Raw genomic sequence first — 17,391 nt, 5'->3', positions numbered from 1 at the left:
TTTTCTGCACATTCTTGTCTTCAGCATCACCTAAAACCTTAACATTTCTTAATAAAGTGGTCTGATGCTGCTGGCTAAGGGAGAGCCAGGAGGGAACCAGCAGGAATTACTCTGAGAGCAGCACCAGCCCTCAACTTCTCCAGCTTCATTACGCAGCACATGAAGAATATATACACATAGATTTAAAAGGCACTTTCCCCCTGTTTTCACCACAAAACTGAAACACCCAGCGCCACGACTTCTTTTCAAAGCAGTGTTTTCAGTAACACGAGGCAAAATCAATGCAGCGGGTTACACAAGCGTGTTACCAAGCTGAAAGAGATAAACTTGCTTATTAGCGAAACAGAAAAAGGCAAAAGACCTCAAAACCCCAGAACCCAACCCAGCCTATTTCTGAAAATAGCTGCATGGCACACTCCTGGAAGCAGGGCTGTTGGTATTTTATATCCCAGGTTTTTCTTTGTTGTACCAGCAGTGACTACAGCATCCTGCAGCATGGTTTCCCAGAAAGGAACAATGTTTGCCCAGACCTGGCTTCAAGCAGTTTACATCTTTATTTCGCTGGAGTGTCCATTTGAGCCCACAGGTGAGGGGGTTTATTAACAAAAGAGTTGTTTCTTGACGAGGTTTTGTGATCTCGGTGATGTATCACTGGGAAAAAGACTGGAGAGAGAAGAAGGGGGGAAACAGCTCCTCAAAAATAAACATAACCCTTGATTCTCCGTGTGGAGACTTTTCCTCAGCGCCCAGGTGGAGGAATATGCTTTAATGTCCTTTATCAGACTGTTTCATCCGAGGTTGAATCTTATACTGAGCCGATCGGCCTCCACCCGCGGCGTTTCAAGAGCACCACGTTTGTGTGTGGAGGAAAAAAAAAGGAGAAGAAAGACAAGGGCGGTATTTGGTTGACAAAGGGGGAGGAGGGCAAGGGGGAGGAGGCGGGGGGCTGCCCCTCACGCCCGGTCCCGCCGCCTCCGGCTCCACAGCGCCGCCTCGCCCGCGCTACCTCAGCGGCTGCCCCCCGCCCCGCCGCTCGCTTCACAAAATGGCCGCCCGGCCGGGCCGCGGCTAAGCGCTGCCGAGGCGACAAAATGGCGCCGGGCGGGTAGCAAGGGGAAGGACGGACGACGAGAAGCTGCGGGAGCCCGGGTGGCAAGAGTGAGCTTCAGCCGTGCCAGGAGCACGGCGGAGGGGCTTCTCCTGATGTGCGTATCCCCTCCAGGCGGGCAGCGAAACCGCTGCGGGTGAAACCTGACCTGCCCCCCCTTCCCCCCGCCTTTCTTTTCGCAGTCTTTGCAGAAGGATACGAAAATGCCCAGAAATGCGCATTTCCACTCGGCCACGGGGATAGTGGAGGCCGCGGCCTCCCCACCGCCGCCCCAGGCACCATCGCTGCCTCAGGTTCCCGGCTCCCCCCCGCGCCGCCGCCATCACTCCTTCATGCCCCTCACGGCGCAGCTAGCCGACACGGAACCCTGACATGAGGGGTTTTCTCCCTCATAGCGTGAAGATTTTTTGGCCCAGAGTTGCTCATTCCACATCCCCCCCCTTCATCATCACCACACGCACCCCAAGGTGGGTAGTTTTTTATGTCTTAATTATATCTCTTCTGCCGCTTTTCTCCTTTGCAGGGGTTGAAGCCACTACCTCCCGCTCTCACGGAATGGAAAATACCCAAATCCGCTTAAAACAAAAACCACACCAAAAACAAACCACCAAAAAAACAACCCCAAAACAGCAGAGGATTGATTTATCTTCAGAGCTGGAGTGGCATGGGGAAGAAGCCGTCGCTGTTCGCCTTGCTCTCCACGACAACCTGCCCGCCATTCGGTTAATTAAAAGCATATACTTGGTGTGATCAGAAGTGGTAATACCGTAAAAAAAAACACCTAAAAGCCCCTCTAACATCCAAATGCTCGTTGTTGGAGGCTGCAGCCAAGGTACTACATCTGCTTTTTCTGGGTTTTTTAAGTGTTTTTTTAAATGTTGCCTTTTTTTTCTGCACCCCAGTGTTGTTACAGGCTACGATGTAACATTGCCCCTTCTTTGTTAAAACCCACATGCCTAAAAAACTGATAATTTTCCCTGCAATTAGAGATTTAGGCCCATATAGATGCTTTTTAAAAATTCCTACATATATAGAAATATTTATGTATATTTTACAGGGACTGATTACAAAATATAAAGTAAACCCACACACCTAAACCACTATGATTTAATTATATAGAATCGACTAATTTTGTCCCATATATATGTTTGATTTGAGATATATATATATATATTACCTTTGTTTTCCTCCATTGGTTTTCTACTACAATATATCCTAAAAGCAGGAGAAAAAAAGATGCCATTTAAAAAGAAGAAAAACAAAAAGCAACCCATCTCTTTTTTACAGTCCATGTTGGAGGTTTGTGCCTTAATGTTTTATTTGTTCCACAGAGATGTAGATTTTCCTTGGGAGATTTGGGGAGGATGGTTGTTTTTAATTAAACAAGGAAAAAAAATGCAGCAAAAACGAAAAAAAATTTAAAAAACAGTAAAAAGAGAACCAAAAAGGAAAAAAAAAAGCACACAAAACCAAAACCCCGGTAACTGAAGCTGCAATCAAATAGTCCGGATCACACAATTCATTGCAACAAAAAAGAGAGGACAAATTAGTTCAAGTGAAATGGCAGGGCTTTGCTGTAGATCCGGGAGGAGGGATCAGCTCCTTTATCCCACCAAACACCACCATCTTTTTTTTTTCTTTCTTTTTTTTTTTTGTGTGCTTTGTGTTGAGGAGCTTTATTTAAAGCCAAGCCAGGGCTGCCAAAGCCGCTCCTGGGTTTCATGTTGATGTATCTCTTTTCCCCCCTGCACACGCCGCATCCTTGCGCATCCTCTTGCTTTTATTGTGTGCTCTGTTGCTTGCTCTCTTTTTTTTTTTTGGATTGGTGTCGGGTTTTTTTTTTTCCCTTCCTGCTGCGGGTATAAAGGGATTTTTTTTCTCCTTTCCCCGGCTTGGTTGCTTATTCCAGAAGTTTCTACGGGGGAGGGGAGCACCCACTGCGGAGCCTTTGCCGCAGCGCCGGGCAGGCGTGGTCACTGCCGCCGGGGGAGGAAGAGGAGGATGCAGAGGAAACACCACCTCTCCTGCCTTCCCTCCCTGCCTGGCAGCCTCTTTCCAAGCCTTTTCCTCTTGCTCGTTTTCCCTATCCTTGAAAATGGTGCTGGGAGATGTATAAAGGGTTTTTTTGGTGGGTTTTCTGGTCGGGGTTTGGGGTTTTTCGCCCCCCTCCCCCTTTGCTAAATAAATGACAAGCAGAGCTGTCTCCTGATGGAGATGGATGAGGCACGGCTGGCAGCAGAGGGGTTGCTCGCTTGCTGCTGCAGCCTTGATCTGGCGTAGCGAGGGCGCCGGCGGCAGAAGTGACCTTTCCCAGGCGGTGGGAGGGAGGAAAGGAAGGAAGGAGGAGGGGGAGGGAGGAGGAGAGAGAGGCTTTCCCCCTGCCCCGACATGCTCCCGCTTGGAATTTCTTTTAAATAGCAGGGTTGTTATTTTTTATGTCCTTTCTACCCTTAAAGAACAGCTTGCTTTTCAGTGATTTGATTTTTTTTTTTCCCTTGGTAGCCATGAGTTGAAGCTTCCTCATTGAGGGTTTGTTTTTTTTGTGTGTGTGTGTTTTGAATTGTGTTTAAAATTGCCCAGCTGGAGACAAGTCTTGATTAGAGCCAGAACAATAGCTCTGTTTTATTAATAATGGGAAGGATTTATAATCCTACAGCACCTTCCTTGGAAGGCTTTCAAAGTCATTTGCAAACACTCACAAATTTCAGATCTCACAGCCCTTGGCTGTGAAGTGGGTAAGTATTTGAATGGTGCCACCACCAAAAATCAGGTTGATGGCAAATCTAGTGGGTTTTAGGGCTATGAAGCTGGGGGGGGAAGGTCGGTAAGCAGGGCTGGCTAAAAGCTGTAACCTAAATCTGTTCAGCATTCTGTGTAGATGCAGAGTGGTTTTATTTTGCTGTGTCCTGGGAACTGGGCTGTTATTTCCCCTCCTGCTTTGTGCAGACCACGCAGCTCGCAGAGTGAAACTGTGGACACTTCCCTGCTTGTCACTAAACATCTGCTTATAGATTTTTTCCCCCTCTTATTTATTTTTTTCTTCATTACCTTTTTGTAGTCCCCAAGTGACCTCCTTTAGTGCTGGCTCTGCTGTGGTTTGACCACAGCTTTGCATTAAAGCAGGCTTGCTAGCGCTAATGTGCGAGCCAGAGTGACCTTGCTTGGGGGGCCTGGCCCACCCAGCTAATGCAGATGCTCCACTTTGATTACACACAGCTTTTTTTACCAGCACATCCCTTCCCTGACCCAGGTAGCACAGGGGGATGTTGAAATATTATAGATGAGAGCTGTCTTCTGCCTTATTTTTTCCCTTTTGTTTTTTTTTCTTCCTTCCCAGGGAAATAAGAGGATTGTTTGTGTAACCCCTCTGCACAGCAGATACCTTCTTTGTAAGTATGGAAGCGCTGGCTGGGCAGTGGGATCTGGCCTTGCTGAGGAGTATAAGGCACAGTGCACTGGTGGTGTGGGCGCGTGTTGTGCACGGGCCACAGAAACCCACAACGTTTCTGTGGTTACTTGTCTCTGGACAGCATGAGTAGGTCCCAGGGTTTCCCCTTCCCACTGCTTGTTTCACAAAAGCAAAGGCTGGTGCTTCTGGAAAAAGCTCTGCCTTGTGGCCTTTATAAAAAAAAAGAAGTGCTGTGGATTAGTCATCCTTATTTTTAAAGGAAGCTGTGTTTGGCAGCGCTGTCTGTAATGCATGCATCTGTGAGATATTAACTGTTAGCTTTATTTGCAAAGGCTGTGCTCTGGCTGTGGCTCTGTGGAGCCGCTGCTGACAGGTGGAAAAACTGACAACCCAGCTTTTCATACCCTTCCCTCCATTTTCCTCTTTCAGTGCTGGTATCTCTGCATTGGCAGGTGTGGAAACATAGAGGCTGTAGCAGGATCTGTATATCTGTAGGACAGATGAGCTGTCTTTCTGGGGTCACTTCAGAGAAGAAACCCCTGTGATTTATATACTTTTTTCAAGCCTTTGGTGGCTTTCACTCTTATCTCTACTGTATCTTATAAGAAGACTCAGTTTGATCTTTTTGGGTGCTAAAGTAGTGGTTTTTAACCTCTGTGGTCGAGCTGTGCAGTTAAAACAGCACAGCAGAGGACATCTCCCTCCCCCTTTCCCCTCTCCTCTTCCAGAGTTGTGTGCTCTTGAACTGCTGCATAGGCAGAAAGCATACAATGCAGTTGTCAGCATTGTGCTGGTGTGTGGCACGTTTAAAAAACGACCAAAAAAAAACCCCCTACACAGCGAAGGGGTGGGGAGAACAGTTGCCTCCAGGGAGTAAAACTGTGGGGCCCCTTTCCCTGCAAGCAAACAGCCCTACACGTGCTAGTATATTACTCCTGATTTTGCTCAGACAAAAGGCAGCAGGCAAACACCCTAAATCACATTGATGAAGATCAGGGTCTCCTTGAGCTATTTATTTGGGTTCTTTTTTCCCCCTGTGAACTTGCTCCCATGAGGTGTGGTTGGTTTATTACTTGATTCCTCAAAGCCGTGCTTGTTCAGCAGGAAGAAAGAAAATGCTTCCTTACTGGGTGCAATGACTTTTTGTTGTGGTGCAGAAGGGTAATAAAACCCACCCAGTGCTGGTCTCTGCCAGGTCACACATGACTTCAGGGTGCAGAGTCCCAGCAATCATTAGTGCCTAAGGAGTGTTTAGGTATCGGTGCCTTCTCGTTAGCCTCCCTTAATGAGAATATTGGCATCAGTGTTGCATGAATGACCGCCAGAGAGGTCCTGCCCTGCTAAGCTGGAGCAACACCACCTGAGAAAGGCAGTGATTTCCCTGCCAGGGAGGCAGTCTGGTTCCTGATCTGTAGCACAGTTATGACTATGCTTTCCTGGGAAAAAACAATCTGCAAAGAATAAGTGCGAGAGGTTTCTCACCGTGCTCCCTGCAGTGGAGAGTTACTGTGGGATGTACATGAAAAGTGTGCCTGAAACCTTGTCTGTGCTTGAAATAAACCACTGTGGACGGGGATATTAATTGTGTTCTCTTGTTAGGGATGTGTTGGTTTGGAGATACACCTCATGCTCATCGGAGCCCTTCCAGAGGGATGGTGGACCAAGGAGATGGCCCTTCCAGATGTTTCCATGTTTTCCAGCTTGGCACATCCTGCAGGACTTGGAGTTACTGTGGGTTTTTTGGCACTTGAGGACAAGCAAATGAGAATTACCTTTTGAAGGTTGAACTTTTACCACCGTCTGCTTTGGACTGAGGAGTCAGTAGAAGTACATCCATGAGATTTCCAAGCTAAACAAAAACCTCAATTTCCAGTGACAAAAAGGAGTGACAGAAACCTCCACTTGTCTTCTGTAAAGGAGGAAACCAGGGTCTCTCAAGCTTTCCAGTTATCCAGAAGAGTTAAAAAGCTGCATTGTGAGACCTGCAGAGGTAAAATGAAAGGCAAAGCTAACCAAGAAACTCTTCTCCTTCACCGTATTGCTGGAGAGGTTTTTTGAGTGCAGCAAGTCTCAATGCACAAGAGCAATAACCATGCAAGAGCACATTCATCCTGCTCTGTGTAAAACACCAAGTTGCTTCAGTATCTAAACAGTGTCTGATGAAACAAAAGCTCTCCCTGTCTTGGAATTTATCTTGTGCTGGTCAATCTGATGAAGAGCAGCCTTTAGCTCACAGGTTTGTGCTGTGAGTTTTGTGTTAAAACCTTGTCCTGCAAAATCTCCAGTGTCGTTTCTGTGATGGCTTTTCTTCCCTGGGTGTTGCACACAGGGACTTTACGTAGAGGTAACACAGTTGAGTGTTGAAAATGGATAACTGGAGGATAATGTAGTCTACATAGTCACAGGGGATTTATATCCTTTTCAGTTGTTGTGTTTGGGTATCAAATCACATGGTGGTTGGTTTTTTTCTTTGGTTTTTCCCTAAAATGGAATGTTTTCCAGCCTGGAAGGCTGAAGTTCTCTCTTGTCTAGTTGGTGAGATGTCTCATGTTTGGGAAAAAGCCCTTGTGAAGTGAGCAGGCACAGCTCTTCTCTACATGGCCACACAGTAGTTGAGGGGCAAAGGGATGCAGGGCAGAAGCAAGCACTGTAATATTTCTGTTTTTTCCTTCAAACAGGCCAAAAAAATAGGTATTTCTAATATGTCTACTCTACAGTGACCAAGAGTAAGCTCCTTTGCAGTCCTGTGATGGCACACGGTGTACAGGTTGCTTGGCTCAGCTGTAGCACTGTCCTCTGCTGCTGAAGAAACGTCTGGTTTTGCATTGCAAAGTATTTTGAAAACAGAAATGAGCTTTTATTTATATACAAATGGGTTCAGAGCCGCGTTGACTCCTGCTGCAGAAGGTAACTGGTGCTAACCCACTGTGGCAGCTTTCAGCCCAGCGTGGTGTGGATTAAAACACCACCGTGAAGATGGGGGAGAGCATCAGAGAGGAAAGTACTAAACCTGAAAGGAATTCTCTGGACAGCACCATCACATCCCGAAGATTTGGAGCACTGACCCTCCAAGAGGAAAGAACCGACATCAAGCACTTGATTGCTACAAATCCTACACTTTGTGTGGCTTAGGATCCAGAGCCAGGCTTTGTGCTCAAAGCGTTATCAGCGTTGTAAGCCGATATCCTCTGTCTTGGCAACAAATGAGTCCAGATATCAAACAGCACCAGTTTCTTCTTGGAGAAAATTATCCATTGCATAAAAGGTAATGGGTAAGCAATAAAATTAGGCCAGTAATTCAGGCTGGTTTTAAAAAATGAGATAAAAGCCTGGCAGGCAACTTGATATTCAGCTGTTGTTTTAATAAATACAGTCAATGAGCAGGAAAGGCACGAAAATACATTTTATAGAGGCAAGATGGTGGCTGGAGCCATCTGGCTCCAACAAAGAAAGGCCACGAGTGTTTCTGGTGATACCTGGGGGCTGCTGTCTGGGTAACCTACTGTTTTTTGTAAAAAGCAACCTTGATGAGTAGTGGACACTGGTGGGTGCTCTAATCCCTGGCCAATGTAGCTGGTAGGTGTCTCCAGCACCGGGGAGAGGCCTAACGCCGCCCTCCCCCGTCTCCAGCTGGGCACAAAACATGCAACTGTTGCTACACCAGGACCAAGTATAGGAAGGTAACAGTCTTAGCAAGTATAGCTCTGCTTTGCTGTCTTTTTTCAGGACCTAATCTTTGGGGTTTTAAAATGGCAAGCAGTGCTGGCGACACGTCGTAGCGAGCTGCACCGCTTGGGTAAGACATTCCAAGTGTACCAACAGCAAACTGTTGCATGCTTCTTTCTGTTTCTTGACGTTGCTTCCTTGAAGTGAGGCTGTCTCTGGCTGTTTGTGTAGACCCCAAGATGTTTTCTGATTCTCCTGCCCTTTTTGGGGTTGTTTTTTTTCCTTCCTCCAAACTGGAGAGCTGCTAACTTTATTAGCTCCTTATATGGCAGCACCATTTTCTCACGCCTTTAATGGCTCTCTTTTGATCTGTCCGGTCTTTGCTTTGATTTTCTCGATGTGAACATGGTGTTCAAGCTGCCATGAGTTTATAACCTCCCTCATTAATATGTGGCCTGGCATTTTAATCCTCTCCAGGTGCTGATAAGAAAGGTCCAAGTGTTTTAACTAAGGGGTTGGCTGAGATGCCCGGTGATAGCTCATGCCTAGGCATGAGTAATTTGAGTTGCACCGTGTGGTGCACCAGGCCCTGCCTGAAGACTGAGGGCCATGGGGTGGTGGAGAGCTGCCCAAGTCTCCTCTTCCTCAGCTGTTTGACTCTCTGGTAGCACGCAGAGGTGCATGTCCACATCTCTCCCCTGGGTGCTCATGGTGGTGTCGCTGCTGGCAGGACAGTGGGCTGGCAAGGACAGCATTGGCTGCTGCCATGGACGAGTGGTCCTTCGTTGAGGGAGGTTACTTCAGGTCTCTAGCCTAGATGTTTAAAATCTTTAAATGAGTTGGAGTGATGTGGTTTCAGCAGCATGATGTGTTGCAACTGGGAACAGTTTCCCCACCCCCCAAAGCATTTGAAAAGTATTGGGATAGTCCAGAGCTTTGTTTCTTGTCACCAGCCGTGCTTTGTGCTCCCCTTCCAGCTGGCTTTTGTGAAATGGCACTCATTGCAACCGCTCTTCTGTCAACAGCGTGGCTGGCTGGGCTTTGTTTGCAGTCCATGGCCGTCCCTCTGGCCAGCCTGCCTGCAAGATGGCCATGTGACAGCAGTCACCCTACGCGAGGATTCTGTGCAGGACCCGTGAGCCAGCGTGCTTTTCTCATCTAGCAGGGAGAGGGGAAGGAACGCTTGGCAATGCTGTCACAGCAAGCACGCCGGAGAATTCGGCATCAAAAAGCTGTTTGATGTGAGGCTTGGGTTTCTTCCTCTCCAAAACAGAGCCGGTTAAAGGTATAGACACGTAGCAGCTGCTCTTTGGGCTGCTGACCAGTTAAATCAGAGCCCATTTGCACGGAGAAGAAACGTGCGGTGGCAAGTGCTGGTGGAGCATGTTGGCAGCGCGTTTTCTTGCACGCACGTAGCTCGATTACATGCTTTAAATAATAGATGGTTTGCGTGCAAAGAGCTGTTTGTTGTTGGGGTATTTTGTAATTAATCAGTAGATCTTAGTTTGGTGAAGCATCGCTGGGGAAACTGAGGCACGGGGCAGTGAGGGGATGGGCTCGCAGCCACCCGGCAGTGGTCGGGTCGGGGATAAGGCTTGATGTGCGTCAGAGGTCTGATTAAATCAAAAGATTTGCATGTTTGTTAAGCCACCTCTAACTTGATGACTTTGACCAGGTGATGAGGCGGACTCGTTGCCAGAAGGTTACAGCGGCCACAGGCAGGATCTGGCTGGACCAGATGGCAAAGGCAGCAAAACTGAGCGCTGCCTGCCCCGACAAATAAAACACGGGTTTAATCGATAGAAAAGCACCAGCTTTGGCCAAAGAAAATACTGAATGATGGGTCTGCTGTCTGTGGTGACAGCAGCTTCCAGAACAGGCCCTCGAGGGCCTGAGCGCACGTTCGGTTTTATCCTGGTCACAGACAGCTCGTAGCAGCGGTCGGTTGGGCACTTCGGGCTTGGAATTGGGTGTGTTTATCTGTGCAGAGGTACATTTTGTCAGAAAACAAGACCCTTCACGTTGCAGAGCTGCCTTGCCATTGGGGTCGGGCAGGGTAGTATTTGCAGTGAGCGTGGGTTTTTTTTCTTCATCCTGCTTTAATTAAAGAGCTCGGCAACAACCCGGCGGGAGAGAAGGGGGGTGACACATCCGAATGCCCCCGATGGTGGGAGTTTCTGCTGCAGGGTTCTCAGGTAGAGGGAAGCGTTCTGGGCTGAGCCGGTGACCTCGCTGGCCGGGCCAGCCCCGTGCCGGGTTGCCCGTAGCTCTGAACTTTGGAGCCATGTGGATAAACTGAGCCATGGGCTGTCCAACGGCTGCGTGGGGCCCGCGTTTGCTGCCACGGCAATTAATTTCAACCTCGCTCTCGACGATGCGAGCTGGGTTTTCTTTCGCTTGAGAGTAAAGCCGGTTTGTGCCTCAGGATCGGGGCTCCTCATTTCTGGGTGAGGGCTGTAGGGTGCAGGGGGCTGCGATGCCCCGCCGGGACACTTCTCCGCTCCCCGCTCACGGGGCTGGGAGAAGCCCCTCTGGGTGCTTCCCTCCCCTCCTCACCTGCCAGCTGGGCAGCAGACAGACGGTTCCGTTCCCTCGCAGGCCCCGCTGTGTACGTTCTGCCCGGCACCCCCTCGGTTCCCACCGCAGCCCCCTCCCCGCGGCCGCGCTCCCGACGCTCTCCCCTCACACGAGCGGGGCGTTGCGCGCCCGCGCTCCGCCCCCGCCGCCGGGCCCGCGGCGCGCGCCCCCGGGCGCAGTGCGCCTGCGCGGGGGCCCCCGTGTGGCGTTACGAGAGGGCGCGCGAGGAAGGGAAGAGAAAAGGGGGGGGGGGGGGGAAGAGCAAGCGAGCGGAGCCGCCAGAGAAGCGGGAGCGCGGAGGGGGGGGAAGGAGGAGGCGGCGGCGCGGGGGGGGGGGGGGGCGCCGCGCTGCCGCTGACGGAGGGGGAGGAGGAGGAGGAGGAAGCGGGAGCGAGCGAGCGAGGGCCGCGGCGGGGGGACGCAGGGAGGAAGAAAACCCGCGGCGGAGGGGGAGCCCGCCGCCCGCCAGCCGGCCCGCCAGCCAGGGGGCCCCCCCGGAGGGGATGGTGTCGTCCGCCGCCGCCGCCGCGGGGGGAGGCAGCCGGCGGCGCTGAGGGCGGCAGGGCCCCGCGGCGGAAGAGGCGGAGGGCGGCGAGGAGGAGGAGGAGGCGGCGGCGGGCGGCGAGCGGCGGCGGCCGGCAGCGCTGCGCGGGGGGAGTTGGCGGCGGCCGGGAGCCGGGGCAGGGGCGGCGGGCTCGCCCCGCGCCGCGCAGCATGGTCCGGGAAACCAGGCACCTCTGGGTGGGCAACTTGCCGGAGAACGTGCGTGAGGAGAAGATCATCGAGCACTTCAAGCGGTGAGTGGGGAGAGGGACGGGGCGGGTGGGGGTGTCTCCGCCGGTCCTTCCCGCGCCTTTGGGTCGCTCTCCCCACCCTTCCCCCGAGGAGGCCCTTTCCGCGGCTCCCCCCGCTTCGCTCCGGTGGAGCAAAATAAGGGGAAAAAACCCCCATTAAAGAGGAGGAGGAGTACGGGGGTCCGGTGGTTCCCGTGGCCTGTGCTCAGGAGGAGGAAAACAAAATCGCTGTAAATAACCCCCGCGCCATGGCGAGGATCGTCCGCAGAGGGCTGACGGCGTGGACGGAGCTGCGGGGAGACCTGCCGGAGCGGAGGAAAACATCATCATCATCATCGCGACTAAAAATAAACCACAAAAAGACGAAGGAGCAGCGTGTCGAAGCTCGGCTTTCTGCACGGAGTGGATTTCATGCTGAGGGAGGAGTGCGGTGTCTCGAGGTAGCCTCAACCTTGGCCATCTTGCTTCTCCGTTGCTGGGTTTTATCTTCTTTGAATTACTCAACGTTTGGAGCTGTTTCGTTTTGATTTCGCCCCGTTTTTTTTCCTGTTTTCCATTATCTGGAGCTACCACTGCCCTGAGGATGCTGCGTCCCGTTCCCCTTTCCCCCAGCGCAGCGGCCGGTGGGAACCGAAGCGTCTGCAGCTGCGAAAACCGGACTCTTAAAACACCGGTAAAAATAAAGTCACACGAACCCACGAGGAAAACACCGGATCCCTCCACGTGAGAAGCGCTCTGGACTCTTTATACTGTGGGCTTTTGGGTGTTTTTCCTTTTTGTTGTTGCATAGATTAACCCAGCTCATGAGGAAGTAGTAGCTGTTGGCATGGTTGTATTTTTTTTCCTCTTCTTTTTGCCTTTTCGTGCGTGGAGGAGGAGGAGGAAGAAGAGGCTTCTCCCCCACTGCCTCAGCAACACCTTTTTCCTTGGGAAATGCTCTTGCACAAAGTTGATGTCTGGCACTTCACGTTGGAACGTCTTTTTTAGGGGTAAAAAGAAGGTAATGAGCCCAAGGTGGCTGCTCAGCTCATGGCCCCTCCAGCCACTTTGTTTTCACCCACACACACACCAAAAAAAAGGGATTTTGAAGCTTCCTTTAATCTTTCTGCCTTGGAAAAATGACGGAGCGTCCTTAATTGTGAGTCACCATGGGAAAAATAGATGAGGTGATACCAAGGAGGGGGGAAGGAAGATCCCCACTGCCTCTGTCCTTGCTCCTGCTGCCAAGGGGGCTGGGGGGCACTCGCAGCCCCTCACCCTGCTGCCAGAGCGGCCCCAGGGAGCACCAGTTGTGCCAACCTGTCTCTGAAATGACGGCAGGGCACCAGCTGAGGTGGGGGAGCTGGGGTCACCCCGTGAGTGAGGGGAGGAACCTCCTGGGGATCTCCTCCATCCTCCTGGCCTGAGCTGCAGCAGCAGCAAAACCCCATCTCGGCATCCTCAGCATGCAGGAATTACTCTGTTTTAATTGAGCTTTGGCTTTTATTTTCTTCCCCGAGCCCAGAATGGTTTTGGCTGTGCTGGTGTGCAGGGTGGTGATTGTGCATTTGAGGGGGTTTGCCTTGTTCATCAGCCCAGGTGAGGAGAACCACAGTTGTACAAAGACGGGGAATTTGGGGGAAGAAACCCCTCTCTGAGCTCCTAATTTAATTCCAGGCATAGGTAGCTGAAGGAATAGGTACTGCAGAGTGGAAATTTGACATTCCTGGGTCTCGTTGTGTCCAGTCCTTCTTTTTTCGTGAGATGTATTAAAGCAGGAAAAAAAGTTGCTATGGTACTGTTGCTTAGAGATGGGTGGGAAAAAATGGCAGGCGCTGAATTGTTAATTACCTTTTTTGGCTTGTTTTTTACGTTTGTGAGTGTCAATGGGAGGTTTGGGAAGGAGATCTGAAGCCAAGCAATGCCCTCACTTCCCAATCTCTATTTCAGCAAATTCACACTGCTGTTCCAAACTTGTTTTTTTTAACCAAAATGTGTGTGTTTGAGCAAGGCATGGGGGTAAACACGGTTAAAAACACGCTTCCAAACATTTGGCTGTGGCTGCAGGTACCAATGCACGGGGGAGGGAAATGACCCGCTGCCTCCGCAGCCCTTTCGGAGATGTAAAGGCTGAAATTGATGACTGTACAAGGGAGATATGTGGAGCTGCGTTTCAGGCTCGGTGTGGAGGTGCCGTAGGTGGACAATGGAGCAAGGCTTCCTTTGTATGCTGGTCCTCGCCTGGGGGAAGGGACACTACACAAGGATTGCAGCAGCGTGGTGGGGATATCCGTAGGGATATATCTATAGGGAAGAGGGGCTGGCTGAGCGTGGAGGTGGGATGTGGAAAGGCTTCCTCCTTGGAAAGGACCATTTAGTTTGGAGGGAAAGTCTTTTCAGAGGGAGCTGGGCTCGGCGAAACCCAGTTCCCACCCATCCCCCAGCCTGAGAATAGGGCGAAGAGCGTGAGGAGAGGCTGAGCCGAGGCTGAGCGGTGGCTGCGGGAGGAGGAATTTGGGGAAATGGCATCTAAAAATCTCAGCTGGGGTGGGACCAGGAACAGTGTTACCCCCGAAGCCTCTGTGCAACCCACGGGAGGGTTTGTTTTTCCACTTTGCTTAGGAAATACTGTCATTTCCATATTAAAGCCTTATTTGCAAGCGGTCTGTGCTGTTGCACAGTCTCTGCTAGGGGCAAGTTTGAGAAACACAACCATTTTGTTTCTAAAGAAGCAAAAATTCAAGGAAGACTCCTCAAACTTCAAACCCGAGGGGCATTTTCAGTGTTTGTGAAGGGTTTGCTGCTTCTCCTCCCCCCGTTTTGGTTTACCAGCTACTGTGGGAACCTTGCTGGGGTTTGCAGTCTCGCAAGAGGTGAATTAAGATGAAAGAAGTGTTTTGCAGAAAGTGTATTTTTTTGTGTGTATTGTATTTATTTAGCATGAATGGAAATGACACCCTGTGCATACAAATTCTCCTCTCAAATTAGAGAACAGTGACACTGGCCTTGAGAAGCTCTGGCTTGCATGTGCAGTGATGTTTTTTTTCTTCCTTAAAGCCCTTTCTGTTTCTTTTTTAATCCATTGTTTTGCTGTTAAAGAGGATTGCCAAAGAATTATTTTTATGTGCACTTGAGCAAGTGGAAGTCGGTAGGGGCTTTCTGTACTACTACACAAATGCTCCCTTTCAAGAAACCCTCTTTCTGATGTGCTGTATTTTTTTTTCTTTCAACTGAGTTATTAAGGCATTCCCGACCACGAAAGCAGTGGGTGGGAGGGTTGGTTTTCTGCTCTTAGGGATGGAATAAGTAGCGAATCCGTGGTAGGATCTGGGAGACGAGAGCTCAGTGCTGGGGGAAGCGATGGTAGCAATCATTTGGGTTCACCTAATTAATGCTGTCTTGACTAGCAGGGGGAAAAAAAAAGAGGCATTCACCATCATTGAAACAGATGCTCAGCAGCTTGCAGAACAAGGCGACTAAATATAGTAACAGTTGTCCCCAGCACAAGTGCTGGCCTTCCATATTTTATTTTTCACCCTGTGTTTTCTTTCAGTTATCTGCAGGAACATGGCTTTGTCCCTTTATTGCTGTTTTAAAGGGCAAAGAAGAGCCAAAGCCTCTTAATTCTGAACCGTGTGACTTTAGTACACCATCTCCTATTCTGTGAGGGGATTAAGACATTCAGAGCGGCAACCCAAGTCCAGGAGAAGGCCTGGCTTTCGGGAAATGGGCTTGGAAATAAGTTGCAAGTCAGAGCTGTGTCCGAGGAGACAAATCATGGTTTAAGGATGGGAAAATGTGCTTTGTCTGGCTTCACCTTGTTGAGATTTCTGTTCTCCGGGAGGTGCACAGGATGCCTTCTGGAGAAGTGGTTTGCATTTGAAACACAACTGCTCTGGGGAAAAAGAAACTGGCAAAACAGCGAGTGTGTGTTTGTTTTCAATAACTTTAGAAAACATTTGCTCAGTTTAGAAGGAAATGTTTTGTCTTGATGGCTGGGAGTGTGCATTCAGCCTGGGAGAGCGATATCTCCATGCTCTCTACTCCGTAGGTCGAGGTGGAGTGATGAGATTTTGGTCAGCTCTTCTCCAGATAGCAGGTAGGAGAGACCAGCGCAGATGGCTGTTGGTGGGCTGATGTGTAGCCCTGAGAGGGAAAAGCTGTGTGGCTGTTGGGGCTGCTGTCTGCTAGGACAGCACCGCTTCTGTCCCTTTTTCCCGCGTCTGTCACGCACAGGCCTTGCAGTGCCTTTCCGCGGGAACAGGCCAGAGTCAGAAGTAACAGTGCTCTGCTTTTTCCAGTAAAACCCTCAAATCCATTCCCAGGCTTTTATTGCTTATAGTCAAGGAGTGGTTCTTGGATATCGTGTAGGATGCAAGCATGTGGATGGTCGTATTAAATCAGCTTTGCATGTAGCGTTCTCCATCCAGATGTATTTTTTACTGTAGGAAAATACAGAAGTAAGGCCACAGAATGAACTATTCCTGTCTTCTTTCTTGAGTCATATAATTTTTAACTGAGAGTATTTTTATAGATGAGGTACTAGCCTTTTTAGTTCAGAGCCTTTGAAGGTAAATATTACGGTCATGCTTTGCTGCAGCAAGGACTAGAATATTGGCCAGTATCAGGACTTGGTCGTGCTGCATTCATCTCTAGCAAGCTAATCTTGGTTTTGCAGAATATAAAACCCAGGAAGATGGTGAGAGGCCATTTGGTTGGGGGATTAGGGCACGGGGATTAAATGAATGGCCCAGAATCAGAAGGGGAAGAAAGGTGCAGAGGGCATGAGGTGAGCCCTGCCTCCTCAAGCCTCGGTCAGTTCCTAGTGAAAGTCGGGCACAGGTTCATCAGTTGGGTGGCTGACTGGGGAGATGATGCTTCTGGAGGTGGCTCTCGTCTTTAATTCAGCCAAATCTCCTTTAATAATTCTGTTCCTAGTATTGATTCACTGGGTGCCATAAAGCAGCGGCGGCATCACCTCTGTGATGTACGCGCGGGTGTTACCAAGCGGTGTTTGTCTGCAGCCACCTACTTCTTCCCCCAAGCCTGAGTCACACAGAGGCCGGCTCCTCGACAGTTTAAGATTCATGAATCCTCTGGCTGCTCTGGATTCTGCTCTTCTCAGGCAGCTTGAGGTGGCAGCTCGTTGACGCCACACTGGTTGAGGAAATGCCTATATCATTATTTCAAAGAAACTTAATGAAAGCCGCAAAGAGCGTGGATTTGGACTCAGCTTCTATTAAGTGTTCCTACACACGGAGCGAAGTTAATGTCACTCCCTTACAAAACTCTGTCATCTGCTGAGCCTTGCTGGCATTGTTTCTCTCTCTGACATTTCTTCAAAGGTCCTGGCTGTGTGTGTTTGCGGTTTGATGAGAGCAGCTTCTGTTGTTTCTGAGCTGCTCCAAAATGGCGTTGGCTTTTGGTATTTCTTCTTATTCTAAATTCCTTTGGTACAATGATAAAATAATCTCAGTGCCCTTTCTTGCAGACTGCAAGAAAGTGGGAGTCGTGTGTTGAGAACTTAGCAGTCCTTGTGAGGCTTACAGCAGAATGCAATCCATTTGTCAAGTTACAACAGAGGGCAAGAAAAGGCTTCCATTTGTTTAGTGATAACCCTGTTGACTGTGTGGGTTTTTTTCCTTCTCCTTGCTTTTCAAAGGCCAGAAAGCCATGCCAAGTTCTCCAGCAAATGACCTTATTGCTGTCTTAAGGCGTGTCCAAAATTAGGTCCTTGTCTTTGCTGAGGGTGAGGAGGCTCTAAGCTGACTCTTCATACAAAAGGAAGTAAATATTCTAATGGGTAGAGGACAGGTTGCAGATTTTGGATGAGTCAGTGTGTCAGGATGAACCTGGGT

The 17,391-nt window shown here is 49.8% G+C and overlaps 1 protein-coding gene across 10 annotated transcripts in view; it reads left to right on the top strand.

The window, feature by feature from the left end:
* Positions 1 to 992: 992 nt before the first annotated feature.
* The window catches only part of SPEN (spen family transcriptional repressor), a 79,653-nt gene continuing 63,254 nt past the window's right edge, over positions 993 to 17,391 (top strand). For 3 of the 10 annotated variants that reach the window (XM_062012933.1, XM_062012927.1, XM_062012926.1), the window contains exon 1: positions 11,381 to 11,557. In XM_062012933.1, coding sequence (XP_061868917.1) covers positions 11,475 to 11,557 — 83 coding nt within the window. In that variant the 5' untranslated portion in view covers positions 11,381 to 11,474. The other 7 variants (XM_062012934.1, XM_062012929.1, XM_062012928.1 and 4 more) reach the window with 7 other exon arrangements.

The sequence above is a fragment of the Colius striatus genome, chromosome 21 (genome assembly GCF_028858725.1).
Source record: "Colius striatus isolate bColStr4 chromosome 21, bColStr4.1.hap1, whole genome shotgun sequence".
Taxonomy (NCBI): Eukaryota; Metazoa; Chordata; class Aves; order Coliiformes; family Coliidae; genus Colius; species Colius striatus.
The sequence above is the reverse complement of the archived record's forward strand: the minus strand, read 5'-3'. Positions and strand labels throughout refer to the sequence as shown.